Here is a 16,670-nt window from a genome sequence, read left to right as displayed (position 1 = left end):
GTAAATATACTCAGTTACACGTTGTGGTGTTACATGTGCTGTCTTTTATTTTGGCGTTCGTAACCGGATGTAGCAGCAGGCTAACCTGACGGCTCGCCGGTGTCTCGCGCGTGTCCTCAGGTCCGAGCTCGTTAACGTCTCAAGGTGTTTGTTCCGACAATATTCATGTAAATGTAAATGTGGACAATAAGACGCACAGAGTCGAATGTAGGACCCGGTTCTGTTCGGAGGGTTTGACTCCGGCTGCCTGAAGCCTCGACAGAGTTCAATGTGAGCTAAAGTTAGCTGCTCAAGTTGTTAGCAACATGCTTACTGCTCATGTTGTTAGCAACATGCTAACTGCTCATGTTGTTAGCAACATGCTAACTGCTCATGTTGTTAGCAACATGCTAACTGCTCATGTTGTTAGCAACATGCTAACTGCCCCGTCGTGACTCAACAAACTGAACAACAACAACAAAGTGTTGTTATTGTCATTAGCTTTAACAGTCAGATGTCCATATCGATTAATACGTCACTAATCCACTGTCACATACTGTACTGTTTACTCCATTACTGTTATGTGTTAACTGTCGTTATAAGATATTTTACAGATAACAGCTGCAGCTGAAGAGCACATCCTTAAATGTTTTATCAATAATCAGATAAAAGACATTGATTGTGATAATCTGTGAACCCACTGGATAAAGTTCATGTTCACACTCTGCAGAGGAAGTACAGCACATTAATAATACTCAGTGATGGAATATAACTAAGTACATGTACTCAGTTACTGTTAATAGTTTTAGTTACTTTACAGATTACATGCTGCACGACGCATATTATGTACATACATTAAATGAATGTTTAAGTTACTTCATTTAAATTACTAGAGTACTCTTCATGTATGTGACTTTCACTTTTACCAAAGTAATGTGTCAACACCATGTTTTTACTTAGTGACACGTCAATATTGTTATAAATGATTGAACACATGCTGATTAATGTGCAGATGAATGAAAGGACAGAATCAGTGACGAGCTCAGATCTGATCTTTGTTCCTGTCGTACAGGTGAGGAGAGGAGGTGAGGAGAGGAAGAGAGGAGGCATGATGGATAAAATGAGGAGGATCCTGGTGTATGTCTGTAAAGACGGAGCGGCTCAACAACGAGCTCAGTTTGTTCAGGTGAGTTTGCACCAGCTGACACACACACACACGTCTGACTGACAGTCCGGACGTTGTGTCAGTACATGTTGTCTGTTTGTGTCACATCTCTTCTTCTTCTGCTGTCAGAGTATAACGGGTCACTTCAGCGATGGCGGTCGTGACGAGGTGGAGGTGAACTGCTCTCTGGACAAGAACCAGTTCGTCCTGCACCGAGCAGAGAGAGGACGAGGGATTCCTCTGCAGGTGAGACGCACCACAGGTGTACCTCCAGCCTTTAACCTGTAAACTTCTGTTAGTCATCTCGTTTAGTTCTGAGTTTAATTCTTCGTCACTCAGAAGGAACTCTGAAGTGTCCTGTACCTTTAATGTCGCTCTTCTGTCTTTCATTTTCAACATCTCGCTGTGCTTGTCTCTCCTAGAGGCCCGCCTTCTGTCCCATCAAACACCTGTCGGTCACAGAGGCATCTGCGATCCCATTGGACGTTCAGCAGCGTGGAATAGATGTAGGCGTGGCCATCATCCTGCAGACAGCCAATCAGAGAGTGCTACTGACACGGCGGGCGAAAGAGCTTCGGATATTTCCCAACGTCTGGGTTCCTCCAGGTGTGACGCTCACTGATCTCTGTTGAAGGGGCAGGTGCATCATGGGAAATGTGGGATTGAGTGTTTTTGGACAGCTACTGCTTAGAGTTGGACTGTTCTCCCCTTAATCTGTCTGACGAGTCCCCTAACTTTATGGAAGTGCAATACAAGAGGAGTAGTACACACACACACACACACACACACACACACACACACAGACACACACACGGACATGCACACACACACACACACACACACACACACACACACACGTGTTTTTAAGACTCATGTTTCATGTCTCTGTGTTTTCTAGGCGGCCATGTTGAGCCAGATGAGACGGTAAACAATTCAGTTTCTGGAAAAGATTTTATCAGAATACAGTCAGTCTGCCAGGATGAACCTTTTATTGTGTGTGTGTGTGTGTGTGTGTGTGTGTGTGTGTTTAGCTGCTGGATGCAGGCCTCAGGGAGTTACAGGAGGAGACTGGACTGAAACTGGAACAACAGGAAGTTTCTCCAAAAATACTGGGACTCTGGGAGGTGAGACGGTCACACAGACAGACAGAGAGACAGACAGACAGACAGACAGTCAGACAGTCAGACAGGTTGATTGCCACGAAACAACAAACATATGATAAAAAAATCAAACCGGATTCATGAAACAATTTTTTAAATTTAATTTCATGAAACAGAGTGAAAATAATAAACGAATGTTTCAACAATCATTCTCAACATGTTTTGATTCTTGAATCAATTATTTGTTCACTGTTTTCTTAAATAAGCTGTTTTGCTGAATCAATGATGTGTTTTGTTGTATTAGTTCACAGAAGTGTTTAAAAGCTGTACTTTAATGTGTTTGTTGGGATTTCTTTTACCTTTAAATCGTGGCAGGCACCAGGCAGCTATGGAAGGTAGATTCTTTTCTTAAGGCTAACAGTTTCCCCCTGCTTCCAGTCTTTGTGCTAAGCTAGGCTAAATGTGTGTTGACTGTTTAATGTGATTACATTTATACATCTCCTCTCCGTCTGTCTGTCTTTCAGTCGGTGTACCCCCCCATGCTGTCCAGAGGACTTCCTCAGAGACATCACATCGTCATCTACATGCTGCTGCTGTCCTCCCTGTCTCACCTGCAGCTGCAGGTACTCTGTGATGCGGTTTGATGCTCCAGCAGAACATGTGACAGTCTGACCCCTTCATGTTGTGTCGTCCTCTCTGCTCGTGTCCCCCTGCAGGCGTCTCTGAGCCCGTCTCCCGCTGAGGTCAGTGCCTGTCTGTGGGCCGACAGCCGGCTGGTCAGAGCCATCGTGTCCGCCGTGGATGGAGGGGAGGGCGAGGTTCAGGTCGACGGCCTGCCGGGCAGCATCAGGTATCGCAGCTGCTGATTACATTAGATGTTTTCATACTGATGCTGCTGTGACCTTGACCTCCGGCTGTGTCTCCAGTGTGTCGCAGGTTTCCACAGAAGGAGCTCTGAGCGACTCCACGCTGCCGGTGTCAGTGCTGATCAGCAGGGCTCCGGTCAGCGGCCCAGACGTGGAACGGGTCAGCACCGGGACCAAGTTCGCCCTGGAGCTGTGGCTGAAGAGCCTGGAGACCTCTGACCTCTGACCTTGCTGTCCTGCAGGCATCAGGAGGAGCTGTTCTGGTTCTGATTAATGACTTTGGATTTGAAGTGACTGTAACAGCAGCTGAGGCTTCAGGCCAGCAGGGGGCAGCACCGACACGGTGACATGTGGACCTCCACACGGGCCTCAAATGCAGTGAAGAACCGCGGACCTCAGGAGGACCTGATGTTCTCTCATTAAAACTGTACACATGGTGGGTTTAATTATCTGTTCCAGTGTTCATAAAGTTAATACATGTATGTTTGATTTATGAATGAATACATTAAAAAAACCTGGCTACAGTTTTATATTGACCGTGAAGAAAGAGCTAAAAATCAACAATAAGATGGAGGAAATATCGTCCAATCAAATCACCTCTGCACCCACATGTCCATGACTGCATGCTACTGATGATGTCATACAACAGAAAACAACAGTCATGAAAAGATCCGTGACGTGAAACTACTTAGTTTCAAAATGAAAGAGAACAGGACACGGTCGAGTGTCTCTGACCGCGTCACACAAACATTCATGCACTGAAGACGCACACTGACACACACACACACACACACGCAGGGCACCAACTGCTCATCAGGAACAATTTGGGGTTCAGTGACATGCAGCTGGGATTCGAACCAGCGAGCTCCTGATTACTAGACAACCCGCTCCACCTCCTGAGATACAGCCGTCAGTGTGTGTCAGTGTGTGTGTCTGTGTGTGTGTCTATGTGTGTGTCTGTGTGTGTGTCAGTGTGTGTGTCTGTGTGTGTGTCTGTGTGTGTGTCTGTGTGTGTGTCTATGTGTGTGTCTGTGTGTGTGTCTATGTGTGTGTCTGTGTGTGTGTCAGTGTGTGTCAGTGTGTGTCTGTGTGTGTGTCTGTGTGTGTGTCTATGTGAACAGCGCATACACAACAGATGTAAGTGTAAATAAAGCTTCATAAGGACGTAAAACAGGAGAAACTAATACAAACATAAACATTTACAGTTTTTTTCTTTATTACTTTAAAATCACTTTTCATTCTGACGTCACATCCAGCGCTTCTCAAATGAATCACTGTTAGTGGGGAAACAGCGCCCCCTGCGCTCTAACGGCTGGTAGCGCTCAGAGTCTGTGGCGGAATGAGGTACTGCACCCTGTCAGCAGCAGGTGGAGGTGATGGCGTCATCAGCTCGGTGTCAGTCACTGAAACTGAAGGAACGAGACAATAAAGTGATGAAGTCACTCTGCAGACAGACTTCAGGTGAAGATTCAAACATCTGACGTTTCAGCTTCCAAGGTATGACGATGTGACGTCGGTGACGTCGCTACGTGAACGTGTCTGTGTTTGAGAGACGTTCGTCTTTTGGCGGCCATTTTATATTCCACCATAACAGAATTCTGTGTTTTCGTTCATGGTGAACATCATCATGAGACAAACCTGATGCTGACAGCGGTTTAAAGACGGGCGTGCCTCAAGGACTGAGCGCTTATGTAATTTATTATATTATATATTAGTACTTTTGTAATTTATTAATGAGTACTTGTACTTTTAGCGGGTCTGAAGCTCAACATGCTGTCAGAGATGTGATGATAACCTCCTGTCATCACGACTCTGGATCAGTTTTAATTGTTCAGTTCGTCAGTTCATCATGTTTTATATGAGACCATTAGAACAGAGCAGAGATGTGTCCGCTGCTGTCCAGCTCGGTTCAGCAGATATCACGTTAAATACATAGTTCAGTTATGGCGGGAAGTAAAATGGCCGCCACGAAGAACCTGTGTGATGCTCAGTGGGCCGTGCAGACTGTAGGATCTGTTCTCAGGTCAGCTGGACTGTGACGGAACATCAGAACATCTGTCTGTCTTTCACACGAAACAAGTTCTCTCACAAAGTCACTTTGAGTTCTTGAAAGTGAAGTTGTTTTTAAAACAGTTTTTAGCCCAGAAGATAAACAGACTTTAACTTGTTGCTGAGTCATTCTCCTTCTCTACACTACTTAGACTGATGTTAACTTTTAGACTCACTGTCAAAACACAAAGCAGCTTAAAAGACATTTAGAAAATGGCAGTAAACATTTATCTTTCACTCTAACTGTGATATCCAGATGCAGTTCTATGAATGTGGGACCTGAAAATGTTTCCTGTCAGCTGCTCTGCTGTGTGGAGCCTCACCTGGGCTCACCTGGGCCCCCGGCTCACCAGGGCCCCTGCCTCACCTGGGCTCCCGGCTCACCTGGGCTCACCTGGCTCACCTGGGCTCCCAGCTCACCTGGGCTCCCGGCTCACCTGGGCTCACCTGGCTCACCTGGGCTCCCAGCTCACCTGGGCTCCTGGCTCACCTGGGCTCACGTGGGCCCCTGCCTCACCTGGGCCCCCGCCTCACCTGGGCCTTCAGGGGGCAGCACAGACCAGACTGTACCTCCACTGTGCAGACGTTACATCATGTTTTTCGATCAGGTGATGAACGTTGAGAGAACCACAGCAGCTTGTTTCTGAGCTGCAGTGAGTCAAAGAGGCGTTCAGGTGAATCACTGCTGATACAAAATGAATCACCTCAATGAAACATCAGAACCGGCTGAGCCCGGTGACGCCCCAGAAACTGTTTGTTCTGCTGCTGTTTGCAGGACGAGAGCAAACATTAATAACTCCATATTTAGATAAAGAGGAGCTGTTATAAAGTGTCACAGTCAGTCAGTCAGTCAGTCAGCAGACTGAACATGAACACACCGTGTTTCTTCTTCATTAGAAGATTAAAGCCATAAATGTTCAATACTAAATAGCATTATCATCATCAGGGATTATTGTTACAGACTGCTGGCAAGATTAGACAGAAAATATAACGTGTCAATAAATCAAATCAATATATTTAAATAATAATAGATAACTGTAGGTTTTTGTTCCTTCTGGTTTCTGGAAATATATTAAATTACATATTATGTGGCACCGATCAGGTCCGACTAATTCAGGGTCCATTTTAAAGCTGTAATTCTTCATTTTTGTTCAGAGACACAAAACTGAACCTCCAGTTCACCTGAATTAACCGGTGCCGCCCAGGTCTCAGGTCTCAGGGCTCAGGTCAGAACAGTGAATGGAAAAGTTAAAGTCAACAGAGTGTTGACAGAACGGCCGAGCCCTGCCGCCCGTCAAACGCTGATTGATAACAAGCACACTGCAGCTGTAACTGATCACCTGTCAGGTGACGACAGTCTGTACGTCGTGATGAAGCCCCGCCTCCTCCCCTCAGTCATCAGTCGCTCTGTTTTTCTGTCTGTTTTGGTTTTTACAGGTTTCTGAAGATGTTAAATCATGAAGCGGTCACAGAGGGGCGGAGCCAGTGGAGCTGAGGTGCAATGAGCAAACGTCAACCTCCACACCTGACTGTGATAGGCTGAGGCATCTGTCAATCAAGCTACACCCCAAAACACGGACATCCTGCAGCCCACCTACTTTTTATTTATTATTATTTTTTGTATTCCACTTCCTGTTTCAAACCTGAGCAGACAGCCAGAGAGCTGCGTGTTTTATCAGCAGCTTAATGTTAAACATTATGAAAAATAAAGGTAGAGATGATTCGCGTCAGTCATGAATGATTTGTTATTTTGCTTAATTCGTTGATCAGGAAGCTGAATCACAAACATTGATTTATCATGTTTCACCCAAAATGTAATAATCAATTAATATTTTATTAATAGTGTCATTTTGAATCAACACATTATAATAAGCTAATGTCCTGGAAAACTGGACTGATGTATTGAGACACTGGTCCATAAAGGTTTGGATTGAACGGACTCTGACCCGTCACCAGAACAGTCAGATGATAATTAATAATAATGTCATCTGCTCTGCTGATAATCAGCCTGTCGCTGTGATTCACCGGATTTCACACTAATTAAAGACCTGAATATAAAATATGTCACGAGATATCGAAACTCGAAGTGGTAGAATTCTACTAGCCTACAACTAACTCAGCTAGCGTACAGCTAACTCGACTAGCGTACAGCTAACTCAGCTAGCGTACAGCTAACTCAGCTAGCGTACAGCTAACTCAACTAGCGTACAGCTAACTCAGCTAGGGTACAGCTAACTCAACTAGCGTACAGCTAACTCAACTAGCGTACAGCTAACTCAGCTAGGGTACAGCTAACTCAACTAGCGTACAGCTAACTCAGCTAGGGTACAGCTAACTCAGCTAGGGTACAGCTAACTCAACTAGCGTACAGCTAACTCAGCTAGGGTACAGCTAACTCAACTAGCGTACAGCTAACTCAGCTAGGGTACAGCTAACTCAACTAGCGTACAGCTAACTCAACTAGCGTACAGCTAACTCAGCTAGGGTACAGCTAACTCAGCTAGGGTACAGCTAACTCAGCTAGCACACAGCTAACTCAGCTAGCTCACAGCTAACTCAGCTAGCGTACAGCTAACTCAGCTAGCGTACAGCTAACTCAGCTAGCGTACAGCTAACTCAGCTAGCACACAACTAACTCAGCTAGCATACAGCTAACTCAGCTAGCACACAGCTAACTCAGCTAGCGTACAGCTAACTCATCTAGCGTACAGCTAACTCAGCTAGCATACAGCTAACTCAGCTAGCACACAACTAACTCAGCTAGCATACAGCTAACTCAGCTAGGGTTAGATGAAGAGAAAATGACTGAATGGAAACTCTCCATGTGATGATATTTATTCACAAAGCCGTCACTGAACATAAAGTCATAAACACATCACAGAAACATGTTTTATGTCCGTTCCTGTTTGAGTCATTGAGGCAGCCCAGCGAGCAGAGCCCGGCCCAGCGAGCAGAGCCCGAGGCAGGGCCCGGCCCAGCGAGCAGAGCCCGAGGCAGGGCCCGGCCCAGCGAGCAGGGCCCGAGGCAGAGCCCGGCCCAGCGAGCAGGGCCCGGCCCAGCGAGCAGGGCCCGAGGCAGGGCCCGGCCCAGCGAGCAGGGCCCGAGGCAGGGCCCGGCCCAGTTTCTTTATCAGCTCCATCATCTCATATCAAACACTTCGTCCACGCCTCGGCTTCTCTTTCTGTCTTTGTGAGGCTCTTTTGTGAAGCAGCCGTTTTGTTGTCACAAATAAAGCTGGATGACTTTGGTTAAAATCAAACCCGGAACAAAGAGGATCCACTTTCCTGCTTCAAGACACCAAACAGAACAAACTGGGCCAGTGAGGCTGCTGCCAGACTGAAACCTGATTATTACCAGCAGCTGCAGCAGATAACAGCTGAGCTCAGATACAGAATCACCTCAGACCTCAGACGAGGGTTTTATAAAGAATTAAAATATATAGGAGTCATTTAAAAAGCTCATGTTGTACAATTGATACAGAAACAATATGGCAAATTAAAATCAATATATTTTCTTATTAAGCATTTTATGTATCCGACAGATGTTTGAGACGAAAACACATCGTCAATGGGATCGATTATTGATATCAGTGTCAGCTGATCTCACACTGTAAAATGATTATAGACGAGTTTTATATCAAACATGATCTCAAGTCTGAACATTTATAACTGAGATGGTTCTGAAACAACAGAAGATTTGTATTGATATCATTATTAATCTTTTAAATTATAAACCATAATGACCGTGGTGACAATATCACAACTAATTAACAATATATATTGTTTATATTTATACATTTTAGTATAATATCAGTAAAACTAAAATGCTTTTTGTATCATGTGTTTTTTAAAGAGATATAAAACATGAGCAAATAATAAATACATGTGAATATTATGAATGTAAGTGTCAGAATAATAAAAACAAAACAAACACAAATAGTTGAATCAAACAATGAAATAATTCAGATGTATTATAATAATAATAATAATAATAATAACTGGTATAATGATGCAGTGGGAATACAAATCTATTTAACTAACAGGGAAAATATTCTCTTAATCATAATAACTTTTATATGTAAGTTTGTTAGAATTTAAAACAATATTTTTGGTGTGATTATTTAAAAACCGCAAAGAATAAAGTTGATTTTGGAGAATGTTTATAAAAATGTCACTGTTGTGTTTTAAATAAAGTTTCTGACAATAAATACAAGATTAAAAACAAAAACAAAACAAGTTTTCAGTCAGATGAGGATTAAAAAGTATAAAGACAGAAACAACACAGTGTGTTCAGAGTGAAGATCTGAGGTGACGTCACGGCTCCGCTGGTCCCGTCATGCTGCTCGGTTATTGGGTCACCGTGTACGTCCCGGTCCGGTTCTTCATCGGCCTGTTCAGGTCATCCTGGAACAGATGAATTAACGGATCAGTACTAATGTGTCATTCAGAATGAATAAAGTGGAACTAGAGGTCAATAATTAGTTCTAACCAATCAATATTATACTCTGACTCACAGTGAGTCAGCAGGTTAACAAAGACACCTGAAGACTGAAGTCAGTAAACTCTCTCTGATGGTTCCCGTCTGAATGTGACTCATCAGAACACAAACACAACAACGACCACATGAGTTGAACACACTCAGATTAAGACGAGGCGTAACGCAGCTCTTGCACCAGCAGTGTTCTGGCTGCAGTTCTGGCTGCAGCTGGACTGAGGTTCTTTAATATAAACAACCTCTGAATCTCTGCAGACTGTTGACAGATGACCTGGAGCTGGATCTGTTCTGCTGGTTCTGTCAGAACCGACTCCGTACAGTTTGACTGCATTAATGTCAATGGATGAATTCTGAGGACGAGACTCTTTCTCAGGAGTCACATTACAACACACACACATACACACACACACACACACACACACACACACACACAGGGCAGAGTGTGTGTGTGTGTGTGTGTGTGTGTGTGTGTGTCTTTATGGGGACATATCAGTCTTTGTGTGTTATGGAGGACCAGCTCCTGATGAACCACCCACTTCCTTGTGAGTCCTCGTTAGGAAGTTAGCATGGTGGCGTGTGTTTGACTCCGTGTGGTGTTTGACTCCGTGAGGTGTTTGACTCCGTGAGGTGTTTGACTCCGTGAGGTGTTTGACTCTGTGTGGTGTTTGACTCCGTGAGGTGTTTGACTCCGTGTGGTGTTTGACTCCGTGTGGTGTTTGACTCTGTGAGGTGTTTGACTCTGTGTGGTGTTTGACTCCGTGAGGTGTTTGACTCTGTGTGGTGTTTGACTCCGTGTGGTGTTTGACTCACGTGAGGTGTTTGACTCTGTGAGGTGTTTGACTCTGTGTGGTGTTTGACTCCGTGTGGTGTTTGACTCACGTGAGGTGTTTGACTCTGTGTGGTGTTTGACTCTGTGAGGTGTTTGACTCTGTGAGGTGTTTGACTCTGTGTGGTGTTTGACTCTGTGTGGTGTTTGACTCACGTGTGGTGTTTGACTCTGTGTGGTGTTTGACTCCGTGTGGTGTTTGACTCCGTGAGGTGTTTGACTCCGTGTGGTGTTTGACTCACGTGTGGTGTTTGACTCTGTGAGGTGTTTGACTCTGTGTGGTGTTTGACTCTGTGTGGTGTTTGACTCCGTGTGGTGTTTGACTCCGTGTGGTGTTTGACTCACGTGTGGTGTTTGACTCTGTGAGGTGTTTGACTCTGTGTGGTGTTTGACTCTGTGTGGTGTTTGACTCCGTGTGGTGTTTGACTCACGTGAGGTGTTTGACTCTGTGTGGTGTTTGACTCACGTGTGGTGTTTGACTCTGTGAGGTGTTTGACTCTGTGTGGTGTTTGACTCCGTGAGGTGTTTGACTCTGTGTGGTGTTTGACTCCGTGTGGTGTTTGACTCACGTGAGGTGTTTGACTCTGTGTGGTGTTTGACTCTGTGAGGTGTTTGACTCTGTGTGGTGTTTGACTCTGTGAGGTGTTTGACTCTGTGTGGTGTTTGACTCCGTGTGGTGTTTGACTCACGTGAGGTGTTTGACTCTGTGAGGTGTTTGACTCTGTGTGGTGTTTGACTCTGTGAGGTGTTTGACTCTGTGTGGTGTTTGACTCTGTGTGGTGTTTGACTCTGTGTGGTGTTTGACTCTGTGTGGTGTTTGACTCCGTGTGGTGTTTGACTCCGTGTGGTGTTTGACTCCGTGTGGTGTTTGACTCCGTGAGGTGTTTGACTCTGTGAGGTGTTTGACTCTGTGTGGTGTTTGACTCCGTGAGGTGTTTGACTCCGTGTGGTGTTTGACTCCGTGTGGTGTTTGACTCCGTGTGGTGTTTGACTCACGTGAGGTGTTTGACTCTGTGTGGTGTTTGACTCTGTGTGGTGTTTGACTCCGTGAGGTGTTTGACTCCGTGAGGTGTTTGACTCTGTGAGGTGTTTGACTCTGTGTGGTGTTTGACTCCGTGAGGTGTTTGACTCTGTGTGGTGTTTGACTCCGTGTGGTGTTTGACTCACGTGAGGTGTTTGACTCTGTGAGGTGTTTGACTCTGTGTGGTGTTTGACTCCGTGTGGTGTTTGACTCACGTGAGGTGTTTGACTCTGTGTGGTGTTTGACTCTGTGAGGTGTTTGACTCTGTGTGGTGTTTGACTCCGTGTGGTGTTTGACTCCGTGTGGTGTTTGACTCACGTGTGGTGTTTGACTCTGTGTGGTGTTTGACTCTGTGTGGTGTTTGACTCCGTGAGGTGTTTGACTCCGTGTGGTGTTTGACTCCGTGTGGTGTTTGACTCTGTGTGGTGTTTGACTCACGTGTGGTGTTTGACTCCGTGAGGTGTTTGACTCACGTGAGGTGTTTGACTCACGTGTGGTGTTTGACTCCGTGAGGTGTTTGACTCCGTGTGGTGTTTGACTCCGTGTGGTGTTTGACTCTGTGAGGTGTTTGACTCTGTGTGGTGTTTGACTCTGTGTGGTGTTTGACTCCGTGAGGTGTTTGACTCCGTGAGGTGTTTGACTCACGTGTGGTGTTTGACTCACGTGTGGTGTTTGACTCCGTGAGGTGTTTGACTCCGTGTGGTGTTTGACTCCGTGTGGTGTTTGACTCTGTGTGGTGTTTGACTCACGTGTGGTGTTTGACTCCGTGAGGTGTTTGACTCACGTGAGGTGTTTGACTCCGTGTGGTGTTTGACTCTGTGAGGTGTTTGACTCTGTGTGGTGTTTGACTCCGTGTGGTGTTTGACTCACTAGTGGTGTTTGACTCCGTGTGGTGTTTGACTCTGTGAGGTGTTTGACTCACGTGTGGTGTTTGACTCCGTGAGGTGTTTGACTCCGTGTGGTGTTTGACTCCGTGTGGTGTTTGACTCCGTGTGGTGTTTGACTCCGTGTGGTGTTTGACTCCGTGAGGTGTTTGACTCTGTGTGGTGTTTGACTCTGTGTGGTGTTTGACTCACTAGTGGTGTTTGACTCCGTGAGGTGTTTGACTCCGTGTGGTGTTTGACTCACGTGTGGTTTGCCGTTGGGCCCTTCGAAGCGGCTGTGTGTGGTGTACAGAGGGATGTCGTCTCCGTGGGTCAGCTGGTCGTAGGGGCTGAAGCCTTTGTAGCGCCCCCTGTAGCAGCAACACCAAACCAGCTGCAGAGGAAAATACTGACTGTTAGCAATAAGAAGACTGGAAGATCTAAGAGAGGAATAGAGAACAATCTGTGGTTTACTCAGTTTATTTAACGGATTCAACAAATACAAAAGAGATAATAAGGAATGACTCCACTGCCTCAGCTTCCTCGACCCCACGCTGACAGTGTGAAGCTCAAAGTCTGTTTGTTAAACGGGAGTGTTGTATGTTTCCACTCACAGCTTCTCTGTTGATCAGTGGGCTAAAAGATGATGGACAGCATTATCTGTCATCTTAATGTAGCTTATGGATTATCATTATCAAACATGTTTTTTTTTTCAGCTCTAGCAGTAAGACAACAGCTAACGTTAGCTAACACATGCTAAAGTCATTTATACAGCTTACAATCAGCAACACATCTGAGCTTCCCTCTGAGTCAGATGTAAATGGCCGCCATGTGAATCCTGTCTACTGGAAGAAAACATGCTGGTGTGAAAGGACTGTGGAAACAAGCTCCTGAGATAAGTGGGCTAGCTGTTCAGGCTAGCTGTTTCCCCCTGTTGCAGGCTTTATGCTAAGCTAGGCTAACCCAGAGACTGAAACCAATATGAATATCTCGGACAGAAATGGGTAGTTCTGAACTCACCAGTCCGATCAGCAGCAGGATCAGCAGCAGCAGAACCAGAGCAGCCAGAACCAGCAGAGCGATCCCCCAACCAGGAACACCGCCGCCACCAGCCCGGGGCGGGGCCACAGACGAACTCTGGGATGTTATTGGTTTATTTGTGGAAACAAAACCTGGTGATCTGCTTGTCATTGTGTTTGAGGATCCATGTGTGGCTGCCGTGGTGTTCCTGGTTTCATTGGCTATGTTGGAACCATTTGTTGTGGTGTGGTTACTGGGAGGACTGGCGGTGGGTCCTGGCGTTGTGACATTACTGGGAGGACTGGCGGTGGGTCCTGGCGTTGTGACATTACTGGGAGGACTGGTGGTGGGTCCTGGCGTTGTGTCATTGCTGGGAGGACTGGGGGTGGGTCCTGGTGTTGTGTCGTTACTGGGAGAACTGGCGGTGGGTCCTGGCGTTGTGTCGTTACTGGGAGGACTGGCGGTGGGTCCTGGCGTTGTGTCGTTGCTGGGAGAACTGGCAGTGGGTCCTGGCATTGTTTCGTTACTGGGAGAACTGGCAGTGGGTCCTGGCGTTGTGTCGTTACTGGGAGGACTGGCAGTGGGTCCTGGCGTTGTGTCGTTGCTGGGAGAACTGGCAGTGGGTCCTGGCATTGTTTCGTTACTGGGAGGACTGGCGGTGGGTCCTGGCGTTGTGTCGTTGCTGGGAGAACTGGCAGTGGGTCCTGGCGTTGTGTCGTTGCTGGGAGGACTGGCGGTGGGTCCTGGCGTTGTGTCGTTGCTGGGAGGACTGGCGGTAGGTCCTGGCGTTGTGTCATTGCTGGGAGGACTGGCAGTGGGTCCTGGCGTTGTGTCATTACTGGGAGGACTGGCGGTGGGTCCTGGCGTTGTGTCATTACTGGGAGGACTGGCGGTGGGTCCTGGTGTTGTGTCATTACTGGGAGGACTGGCGGTGGGTCCTGGCGTTGTGTCATTGCTGGGAGGACTGGCGGTAGGTCCTGGCGTTGTGTCGTTGCTGGGAGAACTGGCAGTGGGTCCTGGCGTTGTGTCATTACTGGGAGGACTGGCGGTAGGTCCTGGCGTTGTGTCGTTGCTGGGAGGACTGGCGGTGGGTCCTAGCGTTGTGTCGTTGCTGGGAGGACTGGCGGTAGGTCCTGGCGTTGTGTCGTTGCTGGGAGGACTGGCGGTGGGTCCTAGCGTTGTGTCGTTGCTGGGAGGACTGGCAGTGGGTCCTGGCGTTGTGTCGTTGCTGGGAGGACTGGCGGTAGGTCCTAGCGTTGTGTCGTTGCTGGGAGGACTGGCGGTAGGTCCTGGCGTTGTGTCGTTGCTGGGAGGACTGGCGGTGGGTCCTAGCGTTGTGTCGTTGCTGGGAGGACTGGCGGTGGGTCCTGGCGTTGTGACATTACTGGGAGGACTGGTGGCGGGTCCTGGTGTTGAAACATCTTGACTGCTTGTAACTGATGGGGTGGTTGTCATGGCAACAGGAGTTGTAGTGGAAGACACTAAAGAAGAAGAGAATATGTTGCTGTGATTTCTCTGTTTGAAAGAACCAATCACAGCGCTGGTTTATCTGTGATAGGCTAATATCGACCGATAAAATCAGCCTACAGATAAATCAGTCGGGCTCTACTAATTTACAATTTGCATTGTTTCCTTCAAGGAGTTTAGATGGTAAAACATTCAAAGGGGTCATGTAACTTAAATAATCCTGCTTGTAGTGTATTGTGTGAGAAACATGAGAAACCTGCCTGAATAAACTCCACTGCTACAGTGTAAATAAGTACTTACTCATTACTGTAATACAGTTATAAAAAGAGGGTCAGAAGTAGGGACAGAAGGAAGATAACTGGATAAAATGGAATTGTAGAGTTAGAACTGTCCCAGTTATGGTTCAGGTGTCCTGCAGTAATGTCTTTGGGAGGTGTACAGGTGTGTCGGGGCAGGTGGAGCTCCCATTGGGCCTGTTTAACAAATCACCTGCTGGACGTATCAATGTAGTTAGATTTAATAAGCTTTTAGTTCTCAGTATTTTTTTCTGCATAGTTTTCCCTCTGACACTAACACAGCTGAATGAAGACAGACAGAATTTAAGATTAGTTTTAACAATTAAACAGAAGCACCAACATGAAGTTCAACATGAAGTTTCCAGCAGAAATATTCTCTGGTTTCTTGGTCTTATAAATGTTCAGCTTGTCTTTGTGACACTGAGCTGTTTGTGTTTCAGACTGTGGGATAAAAGTACATTTTTATAGAGGGATCAATATGTCTGTTAATATAGAAATGACCTGGCAGATTGATGAACAATGAGCATTATCATTAGTCGCAGCCTAAATCCAATCACAGACTCACTCACTGAACCTTCTAAAAACTCCTCAGCTGTGTTTTTCCCTTCAGTCCGTCTGAGGGAAGAGAAATCTGTCCGATCTCTTCGACCTCCTTATTTAGTTTTTGGTTCTCCAGATATTCTGTTTTCATTCCACTTGGAGCTGCGATCAAACTAAACATTCAAAGGTATCAAACGTGAGCTGAGAGTGTTTTCATACCTGAGGCCGTGACGCTGAGAGCGATCCAGAGTGTGAGCAGCGTCTCCATCTTTCTGCAGGAAATCCGACAGTTAGTGACAAAGATCTCAGTGTGAGCGGCTGCCGGAGTCTGTTTCCACCTGGAGAAAGACTCCTTTATACACCTGCCTCACCTGCACACAGGTGGAGGAGGGAGGGGGAGGGAGGGGGAGGGAAGGGGCGGGCTCACTCCCATCATGCCTCAGGACCGTCAGCAGGAACAGGGCTCCACACTGTGGTCACAGTTTGGAGCTGATGTAAAGTTTCCTCATTAAAGTTTCAAGTTCATGAAGGAATAAATTCCAGTCAATCCTGAAAACGTGTGAGCAAGAAGCTGCTGCCGTCCTCTGGTTCCATCACTGAGTCATATTTCTATTGTTTGTTTATTAATGTTAAGAGGGCTTTTAGTGGATCATCAATCAAAAACTCAGATTCAGTTTACTGATAAAAAAACAGAAAGCTGCTTCATTTTAATTCCCTTATCCCATAATTAAGAGATTATAAAAAGTTGTTGCTGATTAATATTCAGTTCACTTACAACTTCTGTCAGCTCCTTTTAGTTTAGTTCTGTTGGTAATGTGCAGTTATTCTCTTGCTTTCTGACCTCTGATGTCAGAAACACAAACACAAGTGATGTAAAGTAAAATGAATACATTAGAAAATGAAAAAATGAATGGAAAAGTAACTAAACTGTAAATTATTAGAAAAACAAACTAGCAGTTTGCTACATAATACATGTATTAATGC

The 16,670-nt window shown here is 46.1% G+C and overlaps 2 protein-coding genes across 5 annotated transcripts; one reads left to right on the top strand and one right to left on the bottom strand.

Annotated features, from left to right (window-relative positions):
- Positions 1-52: 52 nt before the first annotated feature.
- Positions 53-6,897, top strand: LOC115567965 (nucleoside diphosphate-linked moiety X motif 17-like). 4 transcript variants are annotated; one of them, XR_003981307.1, is made up of 10 exons: positions 59-270; positions 1,052-1,165; positions 1,274-1,390; positions 1,567-1,750; positions 2,043-2,068; positions 2,176-2,268; positions 2,769-2,867; positions 2,961-3,094; positions 3,171-3,546; positions 6,597-6,897. XR_003981307.1 is itself a non-coding variant. In XM_030394934.1 (9 exons), the coding sequence occupies exons 2-9, from the start codon at positions 1,088-1,090 to the stop codon at positions 3,334-3,336; spliced, it is 897 nt and encodes a 298-aa protein (XP_030250794.1). In that variant the 5' UTR covers positions 53-144; positions 1,052-1,087; the 3' UTR covers positions 3,337-3,634. The 4 variants fall into 4 exon arrangements, 3 of the variants coding, with proteins under 3 accessions (XP_030250794.1, XP_030250795.1, XP_030250793.1); XM_030394934.1 differs by lacking the exon at positions 6,597-6,897 and having other exon boundaries at positions 53-144; positions 3,171-3,634; XM_030394935.1 differs by lacking the exon at positions 6,597-6,897 and having other exon boundaries at positions 58-120; positions 3,171-3,634.
- Positions 6,898-9,398: 2,501 nt separating this feature from the next.
- LOC115567802 (leucine-rich repeat extensin-like protein 5) lies at positions 9,399-14,838 on the bottom strand. Its single transcript, XM_030394645.1, has 3 exons — positions 13,384-14,838; positions 12,629-12,757; positions 9,399-9,562 (listed from the first exon to the last, which is right to left on the bottom strand). The coding sequence occupies exons 1-3, from the start codon at positions 14,836-14,838 to the stop codon at positions 9,506-9,508; spliced, it is 1,641 nt and encodes a 546-aa protein (XP_030250505.1). The 3' UTR covers positions 9,399-9,505.
- Positions 14,839-16,670: the final 1,832 nt, after the last annotated feature.

The sequence above is a fragment of the Sparus aurata genome, chromosome 17 (assembly GCF_900880675.1).
Source record: "Sparus aurata chromosome 17, fSpaAur1.1, whole genome shotgun sequence".
NCBI lineage: Eukaryota > Metazoa > Chordata > Actinopteri > Spariformes > Sparidae > Sparus > Sparus aurata.
This window is presented reverse-complemented; position numbering and strand designations above follow the sequence as displayed.

Coding starts and splice junctions, on each gene's coding strand:
- LOC115567802 (XM_030394645.1), bottom strand. CDS start 14,838: ATGACAACCACCCCATCAGTTACAAGCAGTCAAGATGTTTCAACACCA. Junction 12,758..13,383: donor TCCTGCTGCTGATCGGACTG/GTGAGTTCAGAA, acceptor TTTCCTCTGCAG/CTGGTTTGGTGTTGCTGCTA. Junction 9,563..12,628: donor GGCCCAACGGCAAACCACAC/GTGAGTCAAACA, acceptor CATCTGTTCCAG/GATGACCTGAACAGGCCGAT.
- LOC115567965 (XM_030394934.1), top strand. CDS start 1,088: ATGATGGATAAAATGAGGAGGATCCTGGTGTATGTCTGTAAAGACGGA. Junction 1,751..2,042: donor CAACGTCTGGGTTCCTCCAG/GTGTGACGCTCA, acceptor TGTGTTTTCTAG/GCGGCCATGTTGAGCCAGAT. Junction 3,095..3,170: donor GGCCTGCCGGGCAGCATCAG/GTATCGCAGCTG, acceptor CTGTGTCTCCAG/TGTGTCGCAGGTTTCCACAG.